Genomic DNA, 26883 nt, shown 5'->3' on the forward strand with positions numbered 1-26883 from the left:
TACACCCAAATCCTGATTTTGTCGTACTTAGACATAATTCTTTACATACTCTTCTAATGACTAACTACCAAAGACTACGAGACGTTATAAAACCTAAAATGGTATGTCTCATAGGTAACTGCAGTGAGCTGAATCTTGACTTTATGCTTTTTCATTTTGTCCGGACATATACTAATTTAGCAGTTTTACTTTGAGTTCATTAATGACAATATTACAGTTAGAACCTGGTTCCTTATTAGGCCTGGTATAAGACCCACATGTTCTAAGAAGTTTCCAAATCATATTAAATCTTTTTAATAACCCTGATCTTCTGTGTTAAATACAAGGAAAATGAGCATTGGGGGCTCTAGAAAGAAGGCTGTACCTAAGTCCTCAGATTATATTAATTGCGCAATTAACATAGTAATACCTTAGCAAAACAAAAGTGGGTATAGACATGGATATTTTTCCCCAGCTATAGTACCTTTTTCTTACATAAATGAGTACGAAATATTTTTACTGAGGGTTTAGCTTGGTCTCCACTCAACTTTGAAAACCACCGAATTAAGCAATACTTCAAGAATCTGATGTTATGTCTAATTTTTAATGCCATTGTAGATTACTTTAAAATATTTTATTTAATAAACGTTTAAAAAAATTTAGATTTTCGTATTTAATAATCAAAAAGGAAGTTTATATACTTTGAAGAGAATTCTGAGAATTCGTTATCATTCTTAAAAGTACGTTTAAAAATAAATAGCTTTTTATTGAATCAATAGTATTTTCAGGTTGCATAATGCTTTATAATTCTGTTGTTATCCATTTTTTTCTTCTACTCAGTAAAATAGATAAAGCGCTTTTGTTTCCTGTAGTTGAAATAATCAGTATTTTTGTTAGATAATACTACGTCTTGATACTGTTCATCTAAATTGAAAGGTGATGTTGTTTTTAAGTTTAATAACAGCACTTTTGGGCTTGAATTTTAGAGCAAAGTTTTTTTCTCCCTGAGAGAGCAAACGTTGCAGATTTTTCAACGCATTGTTGGTAATCGTTTATAATATAGAGAAAAATTCAGAAGGACATTCAATAGTTAAGGCATCTCTTCTTTTTAAATAAATATCATTCTGAAGCAAAAATATCTCAATACTTATTTTTTCTTCTTCAAAGCATTTATATTCGATCCGTCAAGATCTAATTAAAGTTGCATCTAAAGTTTGAGTTTATTGTATAATTCTTTTTTTTTTTTTTTTTTTTTTTTTTTTTTATGTTATTACATGTATTCGTCTTTTAAAAATGTCTCATCGAAAACTGGTTCATTCAATCATTGCTGTTAAAATCTAAACACGTCACAGTTAACAGAAGTACAAAAGGTTTATTATTTCAATAAATTAGAAGAATTATTCTTTTATTAAACGTTTTAATGCCATAAAGAAGAGCTTTATATAAGGGCAGCTATCAGTGTATGCCATCAGTAAACCATTACTGGTAACCTCAGAAAAATAGAACCTCAAAATTTATTTTGTATTTTTTTGCATGACAGCGTACCAATACAATGGAGAAACTTCTTTCCTTCTCTATACTGTCTTATAATAATTATTTGATCGATATTTGCATGATAATGCGTAAACTGCGTTGAACTGCCTGCTTATTGATATCGTAGCTCTTTTGAGTTTCAGAAAGGCTTTATCTTTTCGAATGAAGTTTTACATTCATTCGAGGTTTCCATGGCTTAATGAAACAACGGAAATTTTCATTCAGTAACAGTTGCATAAGTCTAGTAACAGTTCAAGGGTTATTGTACAAGTGGTAATATGATATTCCGCAAACAAGCCTGGAGCTTTCAGACTGCTCAGCTTGATGTCTGCCAGCAGAAAATAGCTGTTGATCTCCTGACACAGCAAAAGACCAAGAGAACGGCGAGATGACATACTACTAGTCCAAAGTTAAAAACTACTAGTTCAAAGTTAAAAATTAATCTATTGGTGAATAACAATTCTAAAACATTGCAGGATAATTCTAAAACCATGTGGTCCACAAATTTCAACGTCCATGAGAAAGTTTGTGCATATAAAACTTTTAATATGTTTTTTTTTCCTTGACGATGACGATTCGTAATTTTTATAGCCTGTATAATGTTAGCTATATGTAGAAAGTGATACCACAGGAACAGAAATCATTTTAATTGTACGATAGGAAGGGCAATAAGGTTGTGCAGAGACTGGAAAATTGAATCCCTCGTTGTATCATGCAAATTTGCATTAACAAAGAGAAAGAAATCGTAGCATTCCTTTCAGCTGCTTACCGTAGCTAAGAAGAACTGCCATGCTTTGATCAGAAGATTACGAAGCATTTTATGTTTTTATTTAATACTTATTTTTGAGAAGTTGTGCTGCGAGATGCTGAGTTGTAAGTGGAGAAGCAACCGTGATTTTTTCAGCTAATTAGTAAGTGAGCTCATTATACAGAATGCCAGTTTATACCCTGAATCATTTAAAACCAAATAGGCTGCTGTTGTTTTGAAACATAAATCCTTTACTTTCATCTACAATAGAACTTTTGTTCTGGTTCCGATTATTGCTTCTATGTTAATATGACTTTCTGCATACATAACATATAAACTGCAGAAAATAGCAACCAGGGTAGGGCACTTAGTTTAGAGATAATGCAAGACAACGGGGCAAAGACATCATTGGAATAGAATTTAAATATTGAAGACACATTCACCGTAAAACCAGTTTATGACATTTATCAAGATAGATGGTGGAGCTATGTTACTTTAGTTTAAGAGTAATGCAAGAGTTTGGGACAAAGATTTTTGCCACAGGCTTCGAATATTTTACATGATGTAAATTTTGAAACGAGCTACTAAAATTACAAGACCATGGGTTCCCAATCTCTTGCTCATGTCCCGTAACCCTAAAAAACATTTAATATGCTCTTGCAACCCCCTAAACAGATTAAAAAGAAGAAACGAAATTTCAAAATAAAACTTTAATAGTAAACAAAAAATAAACATCGAAAGAATAAAATATTACAAAAATTAACATTTGCATAAATCTTCCCAAAAAAAAATAAATAAATAAATCACTTGTTCTTGGTTTGTTCCTTGTTGTTTTTGTCCCTGTTTATCTTATAAGAGTTTTTTCAAATTGTGGCAATTTTTTGCTAATAGCAAGTTTCAATCTACTTGTTTATCCAAGTGATATTTGAATTTTGATTTAATTGACTAAAACACAATCCAGACTCTCATAAGTATGTCGTAGTAAGTGAGATTAACACATATGATGTCTTTTCACTAAGTTTGGGGAGCGTATTCATAGCAGAACACCACTGTCGTTCCAAACTATTGCTTTCAAACCTTTTTTCAGCTATTGCTTTCAACTATTTTTCAGTTATTGCTTTCAAACTTTGAAATTTTAGTACATGATTAGTGCACAGTTTTAAAAGATCTTCCTTAATCCATGTTTTCGAAGTTTTTAATTTTTGTCCTTAAAATTATCCATCAAATGAAAGGAAATGTTTTGTACATGGTTCAATGTCGCGAGCGTAATATTTAAACAAATTTACATCTACGTGATCTACAAAATACTACCTTTTTTTTTCTGCTCACTTTCCAAACAGAAAACAGCAAATTCTTTCCGCATCTTAAGATAAGAGAAGTTAATATTTTTAAAACCTTTGAGACTGCTCTGAAAGAATACTATCAAAGCGATTTCTTGGCAATGCTAGACTCAGTGAAGTTAGCATACATTCAACAAGTAATTTTCATTTCCTATATTTGGCTCACCAGCGGCCGAGCGGTAAAGTCGCTGAACACTGGTAGTTCGGTCTGAGGTTCGAATCCCGCGAACGGGCTGGCTGCATGGGCGTTTTCGTGGTTTTCCCCATGTGTGTCGTGTATACGAGCCAGTTTCCCTTAGAAAGTCCTCCACGAAGGCATCCCTCCTCTTAGGCAGATAGTCCTAGTGTGCTTTGCCGTAATTAAATACACCACAACGTTTCCTATATTTAGTTTTCGGTTTCTTTTAAATCTGAAATATAGAGAAAAGGAAGATTTGTTTAGCTTTTGTTAGCTTTGGCTAATGTTTAAGAGATCGGTTTCCTCCGATAACTTTGTAGCAAGTTCACGAAAACTTTATTTCTTACTGATTTTCGAAACAAAGTTTCATTGTTATATTTCGATGTTAGGTGTTTTCATCCAACTTCTTTTTTATTCAAATGTCGACTTCTTTTCTTAAAACGCTTTTTAAAGCATTTGTACAGCGAATCACTATGATTAAAGATTTTTGGTGATGTCAAATTTAGGTTTTCCTTTTTTATTAAAAACAAAAATTGACACCGTTGCTAAGTATTAAATTTTTTAAGTTATTAATTGCACTGTAAGAAGAGCTTTAATTTTCATAATTACCGAATATGCGACTTAACGCAATACAATAATGAAATTTCCACTAAAACGAACTAGCTTTACAAACAACCTAACATTCATTTCTTAAAGAAAATGATTAAAACTAATTAAAAGTTGGGTTTTTAGCCCAAAGGGACGGTAGCTCAGAAGGGCTATTAATCTCAAAAAGGCATTCTGGGGCTTTTATTTATAAAAGGCAAATCACATTTTAAGTTGTTGCCACCAATTATTATTGACCTGTAATATGTTTAAATAAATTAAATAACGAAGAATCTGCATGAATGTATATATATGTTTCTCGCATTGTGAAAAAACAATGGTAACTAGAGCCATGAAACTTTGAATAACGTAATCCTCCACCTGAACTTGGATACCTGGAGGGCCGAATTTTGAATTTGTTTTATTATCTATTTCTTATTTTGCAAAACTTTAATGAATTTTTTATTAACAAACTCGATGATTTCAAAGCGAGCAATGGCAATACTGTACGGAAATAACATTTTTATCTCCAGGGCGCTAGATTGTCTCGGAAATTCTAAAGATATACTGTTTTCAAATATTTTGGGATATTGGTGGTGAATTGAATTTTATGTGGATTAAGTGTGAAGAACTTGATACTTAATAAATAAAGGTAACACAAAAACCGTTTAAAAACTCTCCTTTGGGCGTAATTTAAAATCTGAAAGCTTTCTAATTTTGCTCGTACTAATTTATATATATATATATATATATATATATATGTTTCAAATTGTAATAACATTAAATGGCAATTCATAATTGCCTGCAGTTAAATATTTTGTATCTGATTACTAGTTCTAATGTTATCTTCAAAAAATACAAGTGCGTAATATTTCTGGCCAAGGCTCATACTTTATGTTCGCTAGAATTATTCTAAGCGTAGAATTATTCAAAGAATATTAATTTTAATAAAATCATTCTAGAATAATTTAGAATGATATTCTAGAATAATTTAGAATAATATTTTAGAATAAATTGAACAGAATTATTCTGTAACCCTAGAATTACTCAAAGCGTTATATAAAGCTATCTCGGGAAATTCTAAATATTTCATATTCATAACATAGAATTTCAATTTTAGTACGTAAGATTTTATGACTGTATTACTTTAACGCCTACGCAACCCAATTCCTTGATAGAACTCTGAATTCCAGTCTTAAAGATAAGAATTAACACAATTAATAGTGTAGAATAAATACGATAAAGCACCACTTTCATGACTGTTTCAAATACTTTCCTAATGGTATGTATAATTCTTTCTTATCTCAGTTCTAAAGTCTAAATTTTAACCATTTCGAAATTCCTTCCATCTTTGCACTTGTAAATGCTACTCTGAAGAAATGGTCAATGATGATAAACAATGCCATTTTCTTTGCTATTGGAGTATAAGAGGGAAACTTTAACACTTTTTGATTAAATTTATTGTTAGCAATTTTAGGGCTGAACTCCGCAGTTTTATCTAGGAATATAGCTTTTAACTGGATTTATATGTCTTGTATGCCTGCGCAAAAACATTTAATGCTCATTTTAAAGGGTGACATTAAGTGCAACAACTTTTATTAATGAATAAAAAAATCCGAAATCTGTTATTTGTAGCTTAAAAATGGGAATCTTCATGAAATTTGTTTATGTGACCATTCAATGCGTAGGACTTAAGCACATTTATATGAAAATTACACGAATTTACATCACTTTACAATAAAAAGTTTCCCTTTTGGTTTTCTTTATCGACTCCCTTACGACACCTCTGTAACATACAGTATACAGCAATATATATAATTGCGCATGCTACTTCGTTGCTCGTTACCTTGTGCTAGTTTTGCTGTTTTAAATTTTTTTGATATATTGCAAAATGCGTATGTTTTTAATATAATATAGCTATTAAAATTAATTTATAATAAATAAAAATATATTTAGATCTAAATAAAAGTTTGCAAGTGGCATGATCGCAATCCATGAGAATATTTTCACTCAATTTCGATATTCGTTAAGTTATTATGGGTCATGTGAAAAATATTCAGAGCAACCTTTCAAAACACTTGGCTTACAATGCACGTGTTTTAGAATTAGCTAGAAAGAATAAAGCCGATAGAACGAAAGTTATTCAAATGTAAACTGAGAGTGCATAGAATTGATTTAATGAAACCCATTACTTCATCAAAGCATAAACAAAATTTTATGTTTGAAAACGAATGGTTATCTTACAAGGTGTTCAAAATAATTTTTCCATAACATACATACATTAATGGAAAATAAAATTCCAAAACTAAGAAGGATTTGCGATAGGTAAACGAAATTCCTGAGACGTGTTTTCACAGCTTAAAGATGATGTCGCTCAAATATTGCGCTATACGAATAAGTATGGTGCTATTAGAGCCATGTACATGTAAATCAAGTTTGCTTTAAATACGCGATTTAAACTTTGTGTGCTTTATTTATTTTCGGGATTGGGCGTTGTGAGCGAGATTTGAATCAGGAAAGCATTTAAGGAGACGAGAAAGGAAGTATTAGCGGGTTGCTGAGTTCGAATGATCTCGTATTACGAGAAGTGGACTTTCTTTTCGGAGTGCTGCAGAATGATTTGGTAGGAATGTATCTACTGTGCATGCGTGTTGGTAGCAGTGGTCACGGAAATATACTTCCCCAAGAAGGACAAGGTCCGGCAGTTATACGTGCCCAACATTTAAATGTCCACCGTATTCTCCGGTCCGCACCGTTCACCGCATCTCTGTGGTTCTCGCACTGCATCTGCAGCAGATATTCTAGCTTTTATTGGTACCAGAAGTACACAGTAAACTGTAACAAATCAATTACTCGAGGGACAGCTACAAGCCAGACGGCTTGTAGTGGCCATACCACTAATTCGAAGTCACTGTCATCTGCGACTTTGGTGCCAAGCTTTGGTGGAGCTCTAGGGAGGAAGAACGTGGAGATCTCTTGTATTCTCAAATTACAGCTATTTCTGTCTTGGTACCAGTGATGGTGATATGTTGGTTAGAAGGAGGATGGGTGAAGGCTTGGAACAAATCTGTCTGCGGAAATACACCAGGAGGAAATCTGAGGAACAATTTTCTTTGACAGCAGGAGCACTGTCTGGTTATCTCACGCACCTTGACAGCGAATTTGTAAGTTAGACTTGCGATTGCATTGGTTTTGCTGCCAATTCTCGAGCGATATTCCAGGGGGCATTTTACAGTAAGATAACACACGTCCATATCCCTCTGCTGTTACCCAACGTGCTCTACAAGAGTGTTGAAATATTGCCTTGGCCTGCCCGATCCCCCCATTTTTGTCCCATAAAACACGTATAGCATATGAATGGAGAACAAATCCAGCATCATGCACAACCAGCAAGGGCCGTTCGTGATTTGTCTGACCAAGTTAAACGGGCATGGAACATTATCCTACAAAATGACATTCGATACCTGTACGACAGAATGCATGCGCGTTTGCATGCTTGCATTCAACATCGTGGCGACTATAGAGGTTATTAATATACCACATTTTGCATTTGAGATGGCCCTTCTGGCTCATAATTTAACCTTGACACATTAATAAATAAATGTGTTTCATAGATAAATGCTCTGTCCACATTACATTTCTCTAAACTGATTTTTTCTTGGTGTTGGAATTTCATTTTCCATTAGAGTATTTTTCAAACGTTATTTGATGAGTTTTAATATGACAATGTTTTAGAATAATTGGTATAGAGTCTAAACAAAGGAGAGTTAAAATTTTAGAAGCTCAGACATGAATGCCTATGCATAATTGAAATAACTGTCTCATTGTAAAAATAGAATACGATATCACTGAATAAGAAAAATAAATTGCTAATTTACAGTTTTAATTCAACAATGTAAACATCCAAACTTTAGAGTTCACCTAACAACGAATATGAACATATTAACCTAAAATAACAATCTAAATTAAATGTTAACTTATTATAAGAAGAAATGGAAATTAAAACAATGGAAAATCAATTATCTGTTATCAATTATCAATTATCGTTTTTTCAAAATTAATATACGTAATAAAAACACCAAGAATCGAATTACATTCCGTAACTTCGGAAACCACGAAGATTGAATTTGTGATAACGTCAGAGTTTTTATTTTTGATGTCACAGATGCTGTGGGATTTTTGATGTCCAGTCGTACATTTTGCTACTTTTCGATTCTTCTGTTTCTTAACTAAACATTTCTGGCAACACTGGATGAGACCCATAGCATTAAAATGTATGCTGGATATTAGTAGAGTAATGTAAATTGGCTCTAATGCTTTAAAATAAACTTCCCATATATAAGTAAAGCGGTAATTAATAATCAAAGTAGATTTAATATAGTAAACATTATCTTAAATGTTGTCTTTTAAAATCGTTATTGTAAGTGTTATTAACCTGTTCTAGAGCGGATACAGTAGGCAAGTGAAAAGATTTATAAAATTTATGCAAATATCCTCTTTAAGTGGCAATTAGCCTTAACTGAAAATGTGTTATCTTTCGTCACACTTGATGAATCAAAATCGTCCGGACTTTCAGTCGCGTGCTGAAAGGGACTAAAATGCTATTCTTGTAATTCTTTCGTGCATTGTTCTGCATTCTGTCTCATTTTCTGTCTCTTCATGTATGCAATTAGAAATCTTTAAAGAGTGAATTTCCTTTTCCCCTTTGTTCGACTTCTTTAAACGATGCATTGTTTTCGTCTTCACAACCGGAATAACTTTCAAAAAGTCACTTCGACGATTTCTCTTTACGGACAAAATGTCTTTGTCCTCTGTTGAGCCATTCCTTTTACTTTGGAAATGTTTATGGAAGATCCTTTTATTTTTGCAGCTACAATGAAAGTCAAATTTTAAGAATTAGATTTTCTAGATTTCATATTTTATGAAGCATTTTTCTGATGTAAATATATAATGAAAAAAATCGAATTTTTGTGATTATATTGAATATTTCTAATGTTTCGAAAAACTCTTTCATGTTTAGTCTTGGCCTTGATCAAAATGTTTATATCTATGTAGAATCTCAGATGTTTTAGGTGCTTAAAGTTTAGTTAAACTGAATTTTCCCTTGCACTTTTGTTTTGTTATTGGTGTTTTCACTTTAATTTTAGCTCATTCAAGTTCCGTGGCCTTTTTCATATTTCTTTTAACAATATAAATGTGACAAAAATACAAAAATTCCTTTTAGGTCCCAGTACTACTTAAAAGTTATCAGTCAAATGTAATTGTTCCCTGATATTTTTTCAGTTTAATCAGAAGACTGATAATTTTTTAGATATGGGCTCGTCAACTGAATTGACGTTTTCTTATAGAGAGAAATCGATTGACAGCAAGGTTGCATGTTTGACTCGCAACAAATACTAAAATGTAGGGAGATCCAAAACTTTTAGTAAAACCTCTAAAGGGTGACAGGATACACGAAAAAGCAAATTTCATCATTCAGTGCATGAGTGCTCAAATGGTGAAGCGATAGGATTTACTTGAAAGTTAATATTGTCAGAGAATGAATGAAAATATTGAACAAATTATATTGAGCAAATTTCAGAAGCTGTTCAAAAGAGCATAGCTAGCATAAATGCAAGCTTCATATTTTCGATATAATGATCAGCATATTAGTTAAAATATTAGGCATTTTCTATCAGCGGCGGCAGCTGTAAAAATCCTGACACCAAGGTTCTTATTGAAGCTGCCTAGACGGTATAGAGGTTAGGATAGCCGACTGCGATACCAAAGGGCCCGGCTTCGAATCCAGGAGAAGGCATGGGTGTAACTATCCGTCCCTTCATTGGAGGTGGTCCACCTCCTATGAAGGTGCCTCCATAATAAAGTGACCGCTACTCCTGGCCTTAGTATTGGCTAAGCCAAAGTCGGCTGAGGGACCACCATTGGTTTAAAAAAAGCTCTTTATTGGAATGGATGCGGTTATCGTAAATAATGCTTTCAAACGGCTTCACAGAAGGAAACTCGAACATGAGAAACCGGGCGATCCTTCCAGTAGAGTAATAGGATCACTCAACCAAATCATTGCTCTGGGAATGGTGCATTTAACGCTCCCTTATCAGCTTTTCTGCGCATCCAAGTGGAAATGGGGTGGTATTCTCTAGTATTATAACCAAATATGTATTTGAAGTTCATAGGAATTGAGATCAGTAACTCTGGTAAGATGTAAAAATACTAACTATATTCTTCCCTTCAGTCGGCCTGGAGAAAAGTATTGGTCAATAAAATAGTTATGAATGATTCCCAGCCAAATGTGTATTGAGGAATGTTGCTGGTATGAAAGTGGACGTGTTGCATGGGATTACTGATTGCCCACATATGAGAATTCTGATAATTAAAAATTCTCTCAAATGGATTAGGCATGTGCAGTAAAATCCGGTTACTTTTCAGTCTGCTGAAGAAGCCAGTGCGTAAAATTGATACCGGGAGTAGGTAGGTAGGTAAGGCGCGATACACCCTCCTGGCAAGCCCAAGCTCTCCTTATCAGCTTTTCTAGACCGCCACGAAGGTAAAGCATATAGGACAACGCTACATTAAATAAAAGAAGTCTCCAAGAGCAGCCATATTGGATGTTCTTTACTATTATTCCATTCCAATTGCGACCAGTTTTTAGTGATTCCTCCCATGATCTCTTTTACTATATTTTTTTGCTTCATTTCCATTATAAACCAGGTCTTTAAAGTCCTTCTTGCTACGCCTAAGGTCTTTTCTTAATTCACACTCTTCCACATAATGCCTGTTATTTTCCAGCTTTCCACATAGTAAACAGTTTGCGTTTTCTTGAATTTTAAATCTATTTAGGTATAACGAGGGATCTGCCAAACATCTTTATCGTTTATGGTTTTCATTTTTTCCGAGATCTAAATGTTTTCCAAGTAGTCCTGTCTATGGTCTCCATTTTTTATTCAATTTCTTATATATATTTAGATCCATTTTACTTCTTGCTTTCCGTTTAGATCCCCGATAATCTATTCTTTCTATATTTATCTTAGTAGCAGCCTCTTCTGCAAGGGCGTACGCTCGCTCGCTCCCCTCATGTCCAACGAGCGCTTTCACACAAGAAATTTTTATTTGATGTATTGTGGAAAGATCCCTATGGAATTCTTTCACTTTTTGAATATCGAAACTCGGCTGGTCCGGGCTGGAGAAGTTTTCTAATGATTATAGGGAATCGGAATAAATTTGAATTGTGTGCTGGAGCAGGTAACCGGGAGTAGGTATCAGGTTGAGCACATGTCAAGGCTTATCATGCACTTTTGTTCATGGTAAGAATGTGATCACTTGTCTCGTAGTACGCGCAGTACCGTTGACTGGGGGTACTACGAGATTACTTATACGGCATGGGAAATTTCGAGAGTTCTATATTACCGATGACCTGTAATCTTACACAGAATTTCTGTGTATCATATGGTGCCCTCACTCTGCTTTTACAGTCGCGATGCTGAAAGGATTTACGATTTGGCAAGTGTTTTGCAGCAAAGCGTTTTGGTAGCCTTTGAGCTTCTTCACATTCCCATTAGAAGTTCCATGAAGAAAAGTGTTTGTTACTTGTGTTTGATCACTCTTCAAAAGTTTGTCCAAGAGTTTTGAATCTCCATTTAGATCGCTTTCGTAGCTTATCATTCTTCTTATATCTACCACTTTCTAGAACATAATTGTGGGCTCTTAGTTAATAAAAGAAATTTCAGACCTGTATTCTAGGAAATTAATCAGTTTTACGTTTTATTAATGCCAGTCGCTAAATTCTTTACGAACGGAACAAAAGTAAAATAAATATCAAAATATGGAAAAGACTTCTTGTGTTTTAGAAAACACCGTGAACTCATTTGTACTCTTTTATAATTATTTTAAAAACTAAGCTGTGATCCAACTCATCAGCAAGAAGACATGAATTCTAACAAGTATTGCAATACATGAAAAGCAGTAAAGTAAAAATCTAAGATACTAAGACATTGATCTGAATGTAGAAATTAAAAATTCATTTAAATTTAGCAGCACTTTATGCTAATTTATCACTTTTAGTACAAATCGTACTTACTTCTTACCTCGTTGACTGCTTCTTTCCTCTTTTACAATTATTTAGTAAATTTGTAAGGTTTACCCTAAATTTATAACAGTTGTTTTTAAGTTAAAGCTCCTTTCCTATCTCTCCTAATTTCAGCTTACAATTCGTTACCAGAATGTGTTTTTAGAATCTGGTTTAATGCAAATGAGAAGGAGTGGTCCTTCTCATTTGCCTTTCGTTCCACTGACTTAACTGAGAAAGAGAATCATAATTTCTGAATAGCGCGCGTTGGTCTACGCCTCTCTAAGCTGTTACTACGCCTGGCAATATTACGTGCCTTTGCTAGCTTCACTGTATAGTTCGATATTTAGAGAACAACCAGGCTTGACTTGTGTTAGCTTCGGCTATATCTCTTTAGTTAGTCATTAGTTAAGTTCTTATTTCTTACACTTTTGAGTGTAAATGAAGCATATTGTAAGCATAAAACTGCATTTTCTAAAGTGAGTGACCAATTGAAATATGACAGGTGTATAAATGATATGTATTTGTATAACTTAATATCATCCTTTATTGATTGATATATTAATCAATTCCTGAAAAACAGCACAGCTGTTCTACTTTTGTTATCGTCATGGCTTCAAGGAAAAGAATCCAGAGTATAAAGCTTTCCGTAATAAAGAAATTCTATTTTTTATTATCTGATACTGTCTCTTGTAACAGAAAGCCGGTTTGTGTTCGCATTATGATATCTTATCTTAGAATTTTAATTAAATCTTAGCTTTCACCGCATCAATTTTTTCCGAAATACTATGCGTAAAACATTTCTTATTCAAAGTATTGTTAAAAAATACTGAAATAATCTTAGGAAGATATACGAATTATAAAAGTGTTTAAATGATTTAAGATTGATAAATTCGGCTATCCGAATTATCAATAAAGAGAAAAATAAGTATTTCTTATATCCACACAATACCGAAATGTCAGTTTTGATGAACATTTGGACTAAAATTCATTACAGTGATGCAAAAATTTATTTATTTATGCCGGTTATTAATTCTGACCATTTTTCATTTGCATATACTTCCTGACAAATGGTATTGCGGGGTAACTGAGAGCTTTATGATTAAATTTACTAAAACATGGTATTCAAATATGCGCTAATTCATTAAAAACAGCCATTTCTTTTCCAATATTCTCATAAATTGGTGTTTGCTTACGGAGGTTTTTGCATTTTTTCTGGCAAGGATTGTAAACGATTGAGATATCTTAAAAAGTCATGCTCAGAATGTTTTTTTTTTTTTTTTTTTTTTTGTTGGTTGGTGAAAGGCAGGCAGTTTTCGTATACGTTTTCGCAGTTTACTAAAAACATCGATCATCCTTCTTTGCAATAGGCGGAGGAAATAAATGTTATTTCAGCGAAACAAAAATCTAAATATTATAAATGAAAGAATCATAGTCCAGAGCAGCCTTGTGCAAAAAATGGTCAAAAAGCCGGATGTGGCGCTTTAGGTTTTTTAAAGGCCACCGAAACTATCATTATAACTCTCTTTAGGGGGGGGAGAGTCATCTATGATCCTTAAATTTCTTCATCAGTTTGCTCCATTGGATTCCGTTTTCTTAGAAGAGAAATTTCGAATATTAGATTTCTTCAATAGTTGGTATTCTTAATATATATTATTAATACCAATTAACTGAACTAAGTTCTTAAAACTAAAGGGAGAATCTGGCTTTGTTCTAGTCTAATTTTATTGGAAATATCGATAGATTTCGGAATAATCTAAAGTAATTTTATGTTACTTCAGAAAAACTAATTTCACACACGTTCAGTGATGCAATCATTTGGCACTGGAAATCAAATATGAAACATTGTTTTTCTTAGATTTCTATACAGATATGCAGGATGTCTGTGATGTTCAAAATTCTAACTAACATTATACCTCTCTTTCAAACAAACTAGAAAAAGGACCACACTTCTTTCCAATTTACTCTATCGCAATGCATTTCTTTTTTTTCCTTAAAAAATATTTTCAGATTCTGAAAATTAATTTTCTGCATAAAAGTGCATTACAGTTACATTCTTTGATGTAAGATTTATGTAGAACTGCTGCAGAAGCTACCTCACATGTTACACTTGTTATTTTCCACTGCATGTTTTGCGAGAAAGAATAACAAAAATTAATATGAGCATTCCGACCCTTGAAACGGAGATTGATAGCGCTGTTTTATCATATTTATGTAAAATACTTAATTATGTAATTTGAAGCAACAATTATTAAATATTAATTATTTGCAACGCCTATAAGTGTATAATATTTATTTTCAAATCGCAGTTCTCCAGCTTATCCATCCCCGAAGGTAATTGTGACCGTTAAGTTGATTGTAATTCAACATATCTGGTCTAGAGGATTTTGCGAATTTGAATTAAATACAAGAATACATTTAACAACTTTTTGTTGCATATAAGTCATGTTTATGTTGAGCAGAATCCTTTTATATTTTATATGTGTGTGGATTTCTTTAAAAAAAGAACAAGCGACATAGAAAAATAATTGCGAAAAGAAATTCAAAATATTTATATACGTCTTGCTGTTAAAAATATGGGACCCCCAAAAATGTTTTTCTTTTATACAATAACTTCTAAAATGCCTCTGTAGTACTGAAAGGGATTTTTAATAATATAAAGGAAGTTATTAAAAATCCCTTTTTAATAAATTCGATTTTTTATTTTCGTATTCATATATCATTATATGGTCCTTTTTATATAAATTAATTTAACATTTCTTTTCAAACATTTTATCAGCCACAATAGCAACAAAATTCATAACATCTTTAGAAAACTCTTAAAAAATTCTTTGAAGGTATTCACCTTACGATAAGCCGTCACTTGAAAATGATAAATCCCCCCTCCCAATTTTGAATATTTTCTTCAGTTATGAATTTAACAATTTCTATAGATATACATACATATTGCATTAATTTTATGAAAATTAAAATTGAATTAAAATTCTTTAATGACATGACTTCCTAAAAAAAAAAATCGGAACACGCATATGCTTTATTTATACAGACATATAGGCTTTATTTATGCAGTGCTAAATAAATAAAGCCTTATCTTTTGGGTATCTTTTAGTATGGTATATTTTTAGGTGTAGTATTTAATACAAAGACAGTAAAACATTTAATCCGAAGAAATGTTTTGTTGATCGTATTTCAAATATTTTTTAAATGTTGTATAACAGTAAAATCTTTTTCAACAGTTCCACCAAACTGGGTGAGACCTCCAAGTGATGTATCAGTTGTGGCTGGGAGCAAGATCAACCTGTATTGTGAAGCAAAAGGTTCCCCAAAGCCTACTATCACCTGGAGGAAAAACACAGGTAATCTTTGTTTCATTTGATCCTGAGAGTGTTTATATTTTAACAAAGGTGCATTAGCAAAAAATTTAAGGGAAATTTCAACAAACTTATCTTAGGGTGGAAGTAAATGATATATAAAAGCTTGTAAGGCATTAGCTTTTTGCTAAATGCAACTTGTGACTTATCCTTAATAAAACTATAAACAACTTTTCCCTATGTCTTCAGGACTTGAGAAGGGTGTTAAAGAAACTTTATTTCAAAATTAAGTAATGTGAAGAGATGACACACTTGGTGCTTAAAAATCTGCTTTTATTTACTGCGGGAACTCAAAACAGAAATTCAATGTAAATCTAAATCCAAACAGATAATAGCCGAAAGCTATGCAGTTTAATTTAATCGCGAAGTTGGATCTTAAAGATCACCCGCGTGAAATACTATCGGCAATAATAACTCACCGCCGAAGACAACAACTCTTATCCTAGAATAGCACATATAGTAATAAGGCCTTAACTGGGCATAAATCTGCTCAATTAACTTACTGTCTAAGCAATCTGAAACCTTTATTTAAATACACATGTGCTAATTTGCATTCTAGCGGGAAAACGAGAAAAGAGAAGTAACAGTAAAGATTCAAAACATAAAAGTACTGGCTAAACAAATTAACGTAAACAAACCCTACAAGCTTATATTAAACTCAAAATTGCATTATTAAAAATACAATTTGATAATTTTTTTAATTCCAGTATTTTCATCAATTTCCATTAATTTAACATAGAATGGTGAACCACTGGTTGCGGAAGTAGATATTAATCTTGTAATCGTGCACTAAATAATACAGAATTCTTAACGTTATGAATTGATATGATTAATTTTTCAACACATTTAACATATGTTAATGAATTAATATGATTTCGTACTATGTGAAATAGGCAGATGGAGTTTACATACTTCACTTTCTAGAAAATAGTTCATTTGCACCAAATCCGTAAAATTCATTAAAATAAGTTTTAAGTCACTTGAAAATTATTAGACTTATGTTATACAAAAATATATAAAGACATATATAGAATATATATGAATATTTATATATACATGTAAAGAAAGAATGAATATAATATATTAAATAAAGGAAAAAGCAGTGAAGGTGCGTGCTATCTTCAAGTATTCCCTTTCCATTATTTTTCTTCTAGACTTTTCCGCCTTGAATTTCGATGTCATTCATTCAGATGGCAGACTGCGTATAGCTGATGACGGTCAAAGTATCAAAATTCCAGAGGCAAAAAAAGAGGATGAAGGATTTTATGAATGCCATGTGAGTAATGGGATCGGAGATCAGTTACGAAAATCCATAAGGGTAGAAGTCCAAGGTAACAATCATCTCTATTTACTTATTATACGTCTGTTGACGCTCTTCTTGGCACGATTCTTTTCTATTCGAGAGCATTTAGAAGAACCACGCTATCTCGAGCCTAACTTCTGTGCAGTCTAAAAGAAACTGGAAGAAAGTTAAAATTCTCGGACGGAACAGAATCGTGCCAAGAAGAGCACCAAGAAACAATGTCTTTGTTAAATTTCTTGCAATAATAAAAAAAGAGAATATTTTTAATAAATTTTTGCTGCGGTTTTTATTTCCTTTCTAAGTTCCTCCAAAAGTGGCACCAGGTCCGAGTTCTGTCGTCGTCGAGAAGAATAAAGATGTAGACATCCAATGCAATATGACTGGCGATTCTCCTTTGAACATCATGTGGGAAAAGAATGGACGTCCTCTGGAAGAACGAAAGCCTCGGTAAGAGCTAAATTCTTAAAATAGGAATATATTTCAACATTCATTGCTTTCGGTGACGCACGTGAATGTATATTCTAATACTTACTAAGAATCATAATGGGAATTTTAAAGCAAACAGTGAAAGTGAAGAAATTCTTCTGTTTTCAGGAGAAGTTATCCTCACAGTGCTGAACTTAAAGACATTTTCAGTTGATGAATTATGTATATGGCTAGTAAATAACCAACTCTAAAAATATTAGTTAGAATTCCTTTTTATATGCCTATATTTAAACTTCGATTCCATTTATTTTATAAATTTAGTTATAGTTTGGACCAGCATTTCTAAAACTCTGGACTGTAAAGCGAAATATTGGGGTTCCTTCTGTGCTCGATTGTATAAGTTGTTAACAACTTATACAGCAGAGAACAGAAGTGTATTACGGCAGATGGGGATTACTTCGAAACATATTAAAAGGTTACGTTTTTTACATTATCTATTCTGGTCTTATTAGAGAAGCGCTGGAAATTAATACCCACACCTTGTAAATTGCCCGAAAAAAAAGTTTGAAATATTTTACTTCTTTCCTCTGTCACTCATCTATGTTTTTTTCCCCCTTGTTTTTTTTTTTTTTTTTTTTTTTTTTTTTTTTTTTTTTATGACAGCTATTTAAATTTCAACTAAGCATTTTTTCTTTTATTAAAACTACCTTTTAATCAAACTTTTGCGTTACTTATTCTGTTTCAAAGCATTTTTATACAATTTCATAACCCAATTTTAAATAATATGTGAACTTTACCAGGATTTTAATAGTATTTATTGATAATCATTTTAATATAAGTCGCTTATTGCTTAATTTTTTTAAAATTAAGATAAGCTGCGCAGTTTCCGGTAAAAATTTTACGTATCATTATGAAATATTTTTATTATATAAACTTCTGGCTACTATCACATAAACTACTACTACTACATTTATGTATTATTATAAAAGATTTTTATCACATTAACTTCTACTACTACTACTGTAGCGTCATTGTACTATCTATCCGGAAATAATCATTAAAATGAGCTGACGCATTACTTTGTTTCAGCGCAAAAAGAATTTCCTGCGGAATCAGTATTAATAGGAAGAACGTTATCTAATACACTAATTATGGTTTCCTTCTTTTTTTCTAATTAATTAGTCTACTGTGGGCTTTATTATTTTGAACAAACAGTATGCGAATTTCAAAATTTTATATTTTTACAAGTATGCAATCAATGAGTTCTAGTATATATATATTTCTTTTCAGAATACAAATTCAAGAATTTCCGACGGAGAGGGGCGTGACCACTTCCTTGCTCTTGACTCACGTGGATAGAGGTACCAGTGGACTCTACGTCTGCAAGGCTCGAAACAGCTATGGAGAGAGCAATCGCATTATCAATGTCGATGTCGTCGGTGGGTTTGCACTGTAATAGAAATTCTACTCTTTCAAAAGATTCCTAATTTTATCCCCTTTTATCGCCTCCATCTTATTAAAGGAACTTAAAGGCCGAACTAAAAGGGTGACGTAAAAAAGGAGTTCAGCCTTGAATAAATGCAGCCTTTGTATCAGTATTACCGAAGTATTTTACATGAGATGGTCAATAAGGATAAACGTGCTTAACTAAAGAAATAAAGAAAAGATGTCTGAAATGTCTAATTATAATTTTTCTTTTGTGATCAGCATACAGCAAATTGACCCTCGTTTTACAAAAATGTAGTTATGAATTAAAAATTTCATGTCATATTGTAGTAAATGAGATTCTTTTCTACATAACGTCGCCTAGACTACACTTATGTATTATTGAGAAAATTTGTTTTAATTTGTTGCATCAAAGAATTTTTTTCTTATTTGATTCTACATTATACAATCTGTAAAATACGTACATATTTAAATATGCAGAATGAAATAATTTTTAATTAAACAAAATTCCGCTTCTTTTTATAGTACCCGTAAAAAGCTAAAACTCCGTAATGATATTTAATGAATTTATGGAATTCCACGAAAGAATGTCAAGTTTCCTCGAAACCTGCAGCAACGCTAACCGTAATAGCCTCGAGTTCAACATGAGTTTTTTAAGAATAAACTATCAAAACCAAAATCAAACAGACAAACAAATCAGATCAAACTAATGCCTAGAATTTACAAGCTATAAAAATTAAAGCTTTTCTGTGAAGAAATTCAATTTTAATCTACTCTTGTTAAATGTACTGCGTATAAATTCTTTTAGCGCTTCCTAACAGATAATCTATCGATATTATTTAACTTTAATTTATAAGTAATTTCAAAACTTTCTTATTATGTTAATATAGTCAAAGGGGAATGCTATTACAGTATCTATAGCTAAGTTTTATAAGCAGCTACTTATTGCATTAAATATGTATATTGATATATATGATATCACCACTCCACCAAAATCACAAATCTGCAAAACCTTTGAGGAAAACGCCTTTAAATGTGCGTTAAACATCAAGTCATTACTTCTTAGTCATACTGCAGTTAAGTTTATTTCGTAAAATAACAAGCTCGATTCTCAATATATAGGTATGTGTTTCGCTGATGTAAAAATAACTAACATATTCATACAACATTTTCTAAATAAATAGGCATTCTTAAAATGGAGCATTAAACGCGTTCATAATGAGTAGGGTTTTAAAGATTAATATAATATATATTATATTAAACTCTAAAATATGCATTTATACACATAAATATATATTTTATATATATATATATTTTGTTTTTGCTTTTAGAGATTCCTGGTCAGCCTAAAGATCTAACAGTGACTCAAATATGGACTCGTAGCGTTCAGCTAACTTGGACCTCTCCATACCATGGCAATAGGCCCATAACAGCATATATTGTGCATTTTTGGAAAACAGAAGGTAAATAGTCGTTTTTGATTTCTAAGTGCTTAAATTATTGAGAAATATATATAAAATATACCTTTCTAAAAATAATATCAATAGGCTATTGCCATTCATAAAATCTGTTTACCTGATGTCGATTACGGCTTAGAAACTTATTAATATGTATAATAAAAATGTATGGTAATGTCTCGTTAACCTCTGAATTATCCGTCGAGTTATTTGCTAACTGTTATTAAAAATAGTTAATATTAAAATCGTAAATTTCCACTCTCCTCACATTTCTCTGGACTGCTAACATGATATTTCCACTCGGCTTCTATTGGTACTTACAATTCTGAGATTATATAAAAAGTAAGCTAATAATTACGAGATATAAGTTGCATATCTTATGTCAGTTTAGTTATGGATGTTTAATTAATGTAATGTCAAGAATAAAGAAATATTCAGCCGGCCATTACTGCCTTACTTTGTATAACCAACCATCTAGTTTTCATCATCATCATTTCTGACAGGCTGAAAGTTTTCAACACTTATGAATCGCATAGCATTTAATCACATGTGCATATGTTTCGTCACCACGCATTTAATAAAGTTTCCATTGAAAACGTTACTACCAACTCCATCACTGCGCAATCTCTACTAATTGATCATATTATTGATAATCTCTACTAATAAATCATATTAAACTTTTAAACTTTAAAAGAGCTCTTTTGGGCGACCGCTAAAATCGGAACGCTTTCAGATTATTCTTTTAATTACTTAATTCATCCCCGTTCAAGACTTCTAAATATTTTCAAAGAGAAATATTTAAGTATTTCACCATGTTTACAAATAGCAATGTATCAAATATTTCCTTTTTCAAAAAAATTGAAATACGTAAGCATGGAATGGAACAAATCGTTTTCCAATTTTTTAAAATTTTTTCGCTGCCGTTACGCCTATTTTTGTTGCATGAAGTTAACTATAACTTTTCATAAGATTAATCCGTTTTGTCACTTCGCTTTCATATTAAGCAGTTTCTAAATAGAAATTTTACTATAAGTAAATTAGTAAAAGTGGGTCAATTTCTTCAAAATTATTTTAGCTTCACTTAAGTCCTGGAAATTATTTTCACCTTTCCTTTTGTAAAAAAAAAAAAAAAAAAAAATTAAAATTTGTTTGAGGTATATTTTGCTAGAAGATTATAGGACTAGATTAACTCATTTCACTGAAAATATCACTGAAAAACTACAAAACAAAATGTGTTTGTAGGACTGAATATCTTATAATATCAGAAAGGCATCTCATAATAACGGTGCAGAAATTGAGAATTAACATTCTCAAAAATAAATAAACTAAACCCACACTGTATTCCTTCACTTTATGTACATTGATTTTGTATACTGCAAAATGCAAATGTAGCAGATTTTAAAATGAAAGCAATTTTTGGAATGAACTGAGCAGAAGCTATAGTTACTAGAGTTCTCCTGCTCATACAGAGTGCTTCAGAGTTTACTGAATAGTTTCCGTGACAAACTTAACTATACGAATACTTTATAGGTAAATCTGAGCCGCCACCAGACAAACCCGAAGTGCTTCGAATTCCATCCCTTCAGACTGTGGTTGTCGTTCCAAAGCTTCTTCCCAACAGCTTTTACAGCTTGTTGGTGATGGCTGAGAACGAAGTTGGTATTGGGCCAGCTTCGCATCCTGTTACTGCCACGACAAGAGAAGAAGGTAAGTTAGGTACTTGTTGAAATCAAAAGCGAATTTTATCAATGGATATTCTTGAGAATCTCCCATTTTTATTTGCGAATTCATCTTTTGTTATCTGAATTCGATACATGTCGTTGAATATTTAGTATCTATTTTTTTATTTTGGAAAGATAACTGACCTCTGAATTTTTTGTAGCTTAACCTCTGAATTACTTCCTATTTTCCATTTGTTTTGGGTTCAGTGTTCAAATACATGATAACAATGCTTAATTTATCTTGTAGAACCTGACTGGGCCCCTTCTGAAGTGACTGTGATTGATAAACACGCAACGTCAGCGAAGTTGAAATGGAAAGTGAGTTCATTTCTTTCTCGCATTATCGATTTGCACGAATACCAAAACTGTCCTCCAAATACACACGATTTTTAGTTTTGGAGCACACATACAAAAAAGGAGCAGATTAAAATTAACTTTTTTTTACTCTAAACCAAGCTTTCACAAACTTTTTTAATCATCCAGAACTCTTGAAATCAAACTAATGGCTCGCAAAACCTACATGAACATTATACACAATTAACCCATATGTTTACATAGTTATCATATTTACTGCCGTTTTGTGAGGATTCCTTAATGATTTCTCACACAGAATCAGTTTTCTGGGAAACCACAGCTGTTGTAACTTGATGGAAAATCATAATTAATGAAAAAACGACTTTGATACTTGTTGGCTGTTGTAACTCGATGGCAAATCATAATTAATGAAAAAACGACTTTGATACTTGTTGGCTGTTGTAACTCGATGGCAAATCATAATTAATGAAAAAACGACTTTGATACTTGTTGGCTGTTGTAACTCGATGGCAAATCATAATTAATGAAAAAACGACTTTGATACTTATTGGCTGTTGTAACTCGATGGCAAATCATAATTAATGAAAAAACGACTTTGATACTTGTTGGCTGTTGTAACTCGATGGCAAATCATAATTAATGAAAAAACGACTTTGATACTTGTTGGCTGTTGTAACTCGATGGCAAATCATAATTAATGAAAAAACGACTTTGATACTTGTTGGCTGTTGTAACTCGATGGCAAATCATAATTAATGAAAAAACGACTTTGATACTTGTTGGCTGTTGTAACTCGATGGCAAATCATAATTAATGAAAAAACGACTTTGATACTTGTTGGCTGTTGTAACTCGATGGCAAATCATAATTAATGAAAAAATATTGCCTTCTATAACTGTTACGGTGAAAATTTGCTATTGAAAATATTTGTTATTGAATGATAAATTATTTAACATTTAAATAAGAAACCTAATAAAACTTTTAAAAATTGTCTTTTATAAGATACTTATTTTATACATATTAATTTATTTTGTATACACTGTCAATTTATTTTAAGATTTCTTTTCCTTTTGATGTATGCATACAATATAAACATTTTTTGAAGTTTTTAATTATTCCAGTACTTTAAGAAAACAATCATAATTGGCAAACATATAAATTGCAAATGTCAAACAAATTTGTATTAATGCTCATGTTAAGATACTATTCAAAACTTCCGATAAGTTGAAATAAATGTTTCCCGCAAAAGTAATTTATTAAAAATTGCTATTAACTTACCCTAAAAATCAGGTTTCTTTGATTCGAAGTATTCGATAAGTCGAACTGTTTTTGATATACTGAAATATTTTTTGGCAAAATGGTTTTAAAGCAATTAGTATCTTGCTTTGGTAAATACTAATGGATTTTTTCTATATCTGCATGGAATCTTAAGTGTTTTTAGGATAATTTGCCGGAATTCTTCTTAACTCAGATTTCCAATAACTCAAATTTTACTTAGAGTGCTTAAATGGGAATTAAATTATTTTCTCATATTTTTTTATCATTTTTAACACCTCAAACAATTACATTTTTACTTTAAGTATATTTAGAAATATAATTCAGAGAAAATTGTAATCAAATTTAGAAATGTTAGTAGTATTTTATTTAGAATAAATAAAAATTATGTTATTTGACATTACACAATTTTATTCAATGCTTTAAGACAATATATCTTCTTTAAGAAATCATACTTATTAATGATCAATTAATTAAGACTGGGAGAACAATAACACTGCTCCCTGACAATTCCTATTGCCACTGGTAGAACAGGTTGGCTGTATGGAGGTCGCCATATTTAATGTAAACCGGAATTTATTTTACTTAGTTCTCAACGAAAAACGTTTCTCATTTTCTGTAAATAATATTGGTTTTATAGCTTTGACCTAAATAATAAATTCAAATTCAGTCTAACAACCAAATTCAAAGAAAATATTCAATTAACTTTCGTTATTACTTATAAGTGGGATAGAAGCGTGTAATTTTCTATCAAAATCACTTGATACCATGTTATAAGGTATTTCTCCCCCCCCCTTCTTACCGTGCCTTCGTGGTGAAATGGTTCTGCACGCTGGGCCGGCATTCCAGAGGTCCGTGGTTCCATTCCCGGCGAAGGCGATTGCTAATTTTTCATCTCTTCGGTTTTTCCAATTAACCTAATGTCTCTACAATGTTATTATTTTGCAGGCATTTTTATAAATATACAATTGAAAGATAAGTTTATTGGTTATATATTTCATTATTTCTTATGTATCGGGATATTATTGTCATTCATATACATAATAATTTCTATTATTTGTTAAATGCGCGTATCCATAAAGAGTTCTGCAGGATATGTCATTTAATGTTACCCGTTTTCAAAATAGAGTAACACCTTTATTGTACACAACGATAAATGAAACTATTGAAAGGCAGGTAAATCAGCATCTTGGATTTACAAATTAGGCCTATTAGAGAGTTTTTTTTTCTCAAAGCTACTTTGCTGAGCGTCTGCGAAACGTTCACATTCTCCTAGTGGATTAAATTTTTAAGACTATAAATGTTAGGTAGAGTGAAAACATAAGCTCTCCTTTATCGCCAAAATTAGAAACTTTTGTTTTATAATTACTCCCTAAAATTTTTTTAATAATTTGAAATTTCAGTTGGAAAGCACCTTAAAATGTTATCTTAGTAGATTCGCTCTCGAGCATCATCTCGAATTTCGCTCCTAAATGTATGACATATTATCTGTTAACTTAATTAAAATACAATGATTATTTTAATAACTATAATTTTCGTTGTACGGGGACTGTTTACAAATTTAGATTTTTATATTTTCACTGACGAATTGAAACCATTTCAGAACTTCCGCACTGGAATGCCTACCTTAGTATTATTATATTATTTATGTTCTAGGGTTATTTAGATCTTCAGATTATACTTATGAAATTGTATCAAAGTTCTGTAAAAATAAGATTAGAAGATTCGTCATATTGTAGAGACATTAGGTATTTTTTGGAAGCAGGAAAGATGAAAAATTAGCAAACGCCTTCGCCGGGATTCGAACCACGGACTTCTGGAATACCGGCCCAGCGTGCAGACCCACTACACCACGAAGGCACGCTAAGAGAGCAGGCAAAATACCTTATATAATACAAGGGCGGGCTAATACAAGAGCAAAGTATCAGATTATTCTTCATGCGCTGCATACATTATAATATTATCAGGATGTTTCAGTATAAATATTTTTAAAAAAATTAAATAAAAAAAGATTCAAACAAAAAAAAAATATTTATTATTTTCAAAGTGTCGAAAGTGATAATGATTTTTCTCCATCTTTCTCTTGCAGTATCTGATTTACGTATACACTCTTTTGAATTTGTTTTATTATTGTACATTGGATTGATTTTATTTCATTTCCTCTTTCTTTTCAGTGCCCTCACCGAAATGAATGGAGCGTATTTTTAAAAGGTTACTATGTTGGTTACAAAAAGATGAGTTTAAAAACCGTCTATACGTATAGAACACTGAATGCAGAAACTTGCAAAAATCATCAAGAATTCGTGCTTCAAGGCCTTCAGAGAGCTTCCAGTTACTTGGTGATCGTGAAAGCTTACAATCACGTGGGCGTTGGCCCTCCTTCTGAGCAGGTTGTGGTCCATACCGCCGATGGAGGTGAGAAATTTTAGCTCCCAATCAAAAACTTACTTTTTCATTTCTACTTGTACGGAACTTTGAGTTATTGGGTGAGAGAAAAAGTTTACAATCACTTTCAGCTCTGCATTAGGACAGGGTGTAGCTCATAAACATAAGTATATTCTATAAAGTGAAAATCAGATAATAGCACGTTCTATAATTTTTTAATTACTAAAGCTTGATTTATTTCCATTATTTGCAGAGAAAAGAATGCAGTAATTAGGAATAACAGAGTTGTCATTATTTGATCAGAAAACTACAATTCGTTTAAAGTAGGTTTATTTCGCAGCAGGAAACATATGAAATCTAGGATTCGCTAGGATTCGAACTCTGGCCTCGTGATTTCTAGTCAAACGTGGATCAAGTCATACAATGAAGGGAAGCGGTACGGAAAGAGAAAATTCCTTACATAAGTTATGATGCCTAATATCTATCGATGCAATGAATTTATTTGTCTCCAGGACGAATAAACTAAGAAAACAAGATATGCTTAACGCCGATATGGAACGAAAAGAAAGAACATTCTGTCATGTTCATCATAGCGCGTTTTTGTTAAAACTGAAGTAAACAGTTTTAGTTTTCTATAATGTAAGCATAAGTATTGAATATTTTCTCTCTATTCATTTTTATCCCTACCTATTCTGCCCAAATTCACTGGTTATTATTAATTAAGAAAAAATCACAAAAATGGAAGTTACTCAAAAAGTT

General features: G+C 31.9%; 1 protein-coding gene across 1 annotated transcript in view; it reads left to right on the forward strand.

Annotated features, from left to right (window-relative positions):
• The window catches only part of LOC118182828 (cell adhesion molecule Dscam1-like), a 94324-nt gene that overhangs the window by 36942 nt on the left and 30499 nt on the right, over positions 1–26883 (forward strand). Inside the window, exons 3-10 of the mRNA XM_035352222.2 lie at positions 15662–15781; positions 16951–17127; positions 17402–17546; positions 18816–18964; positions 20303–20434; positions 21959–22135; positions 22397–22467; positions 25914–26154. Coding sequence (XP_035208113.2) covers positions 15662–15781; positions 16951–17127; positions 17402–17546; positions 18816–18964; positions 20303–20434; positions 21959–22135; positions 22397–22467; positions 25914–26154 — 1212 coding nt within the window. The remainder of the gene's footprint in view (positions 1–15661; positions 15782–16950; positions 17128–17401; positions 17547–18815; positions 18965–20302; positions 20435–21958; positions 22136–22396; positions 22468–25913; positions 26155–26883) is intronic.

Source organism: Stegodyphus dumicola, chromosome 4 (genome assembly GCF_044657685.1).
Source record: "Stegodyphus dumicola isolate Sdum_Otavi_A_Nest chromosome 4, ASM4465768v1".
NCBI lineage: Eukaryota > Metazoa > Arthropoda > Arachnida > Araneae > Eresidae > Stegodyphus > Stegodyphus dumicola.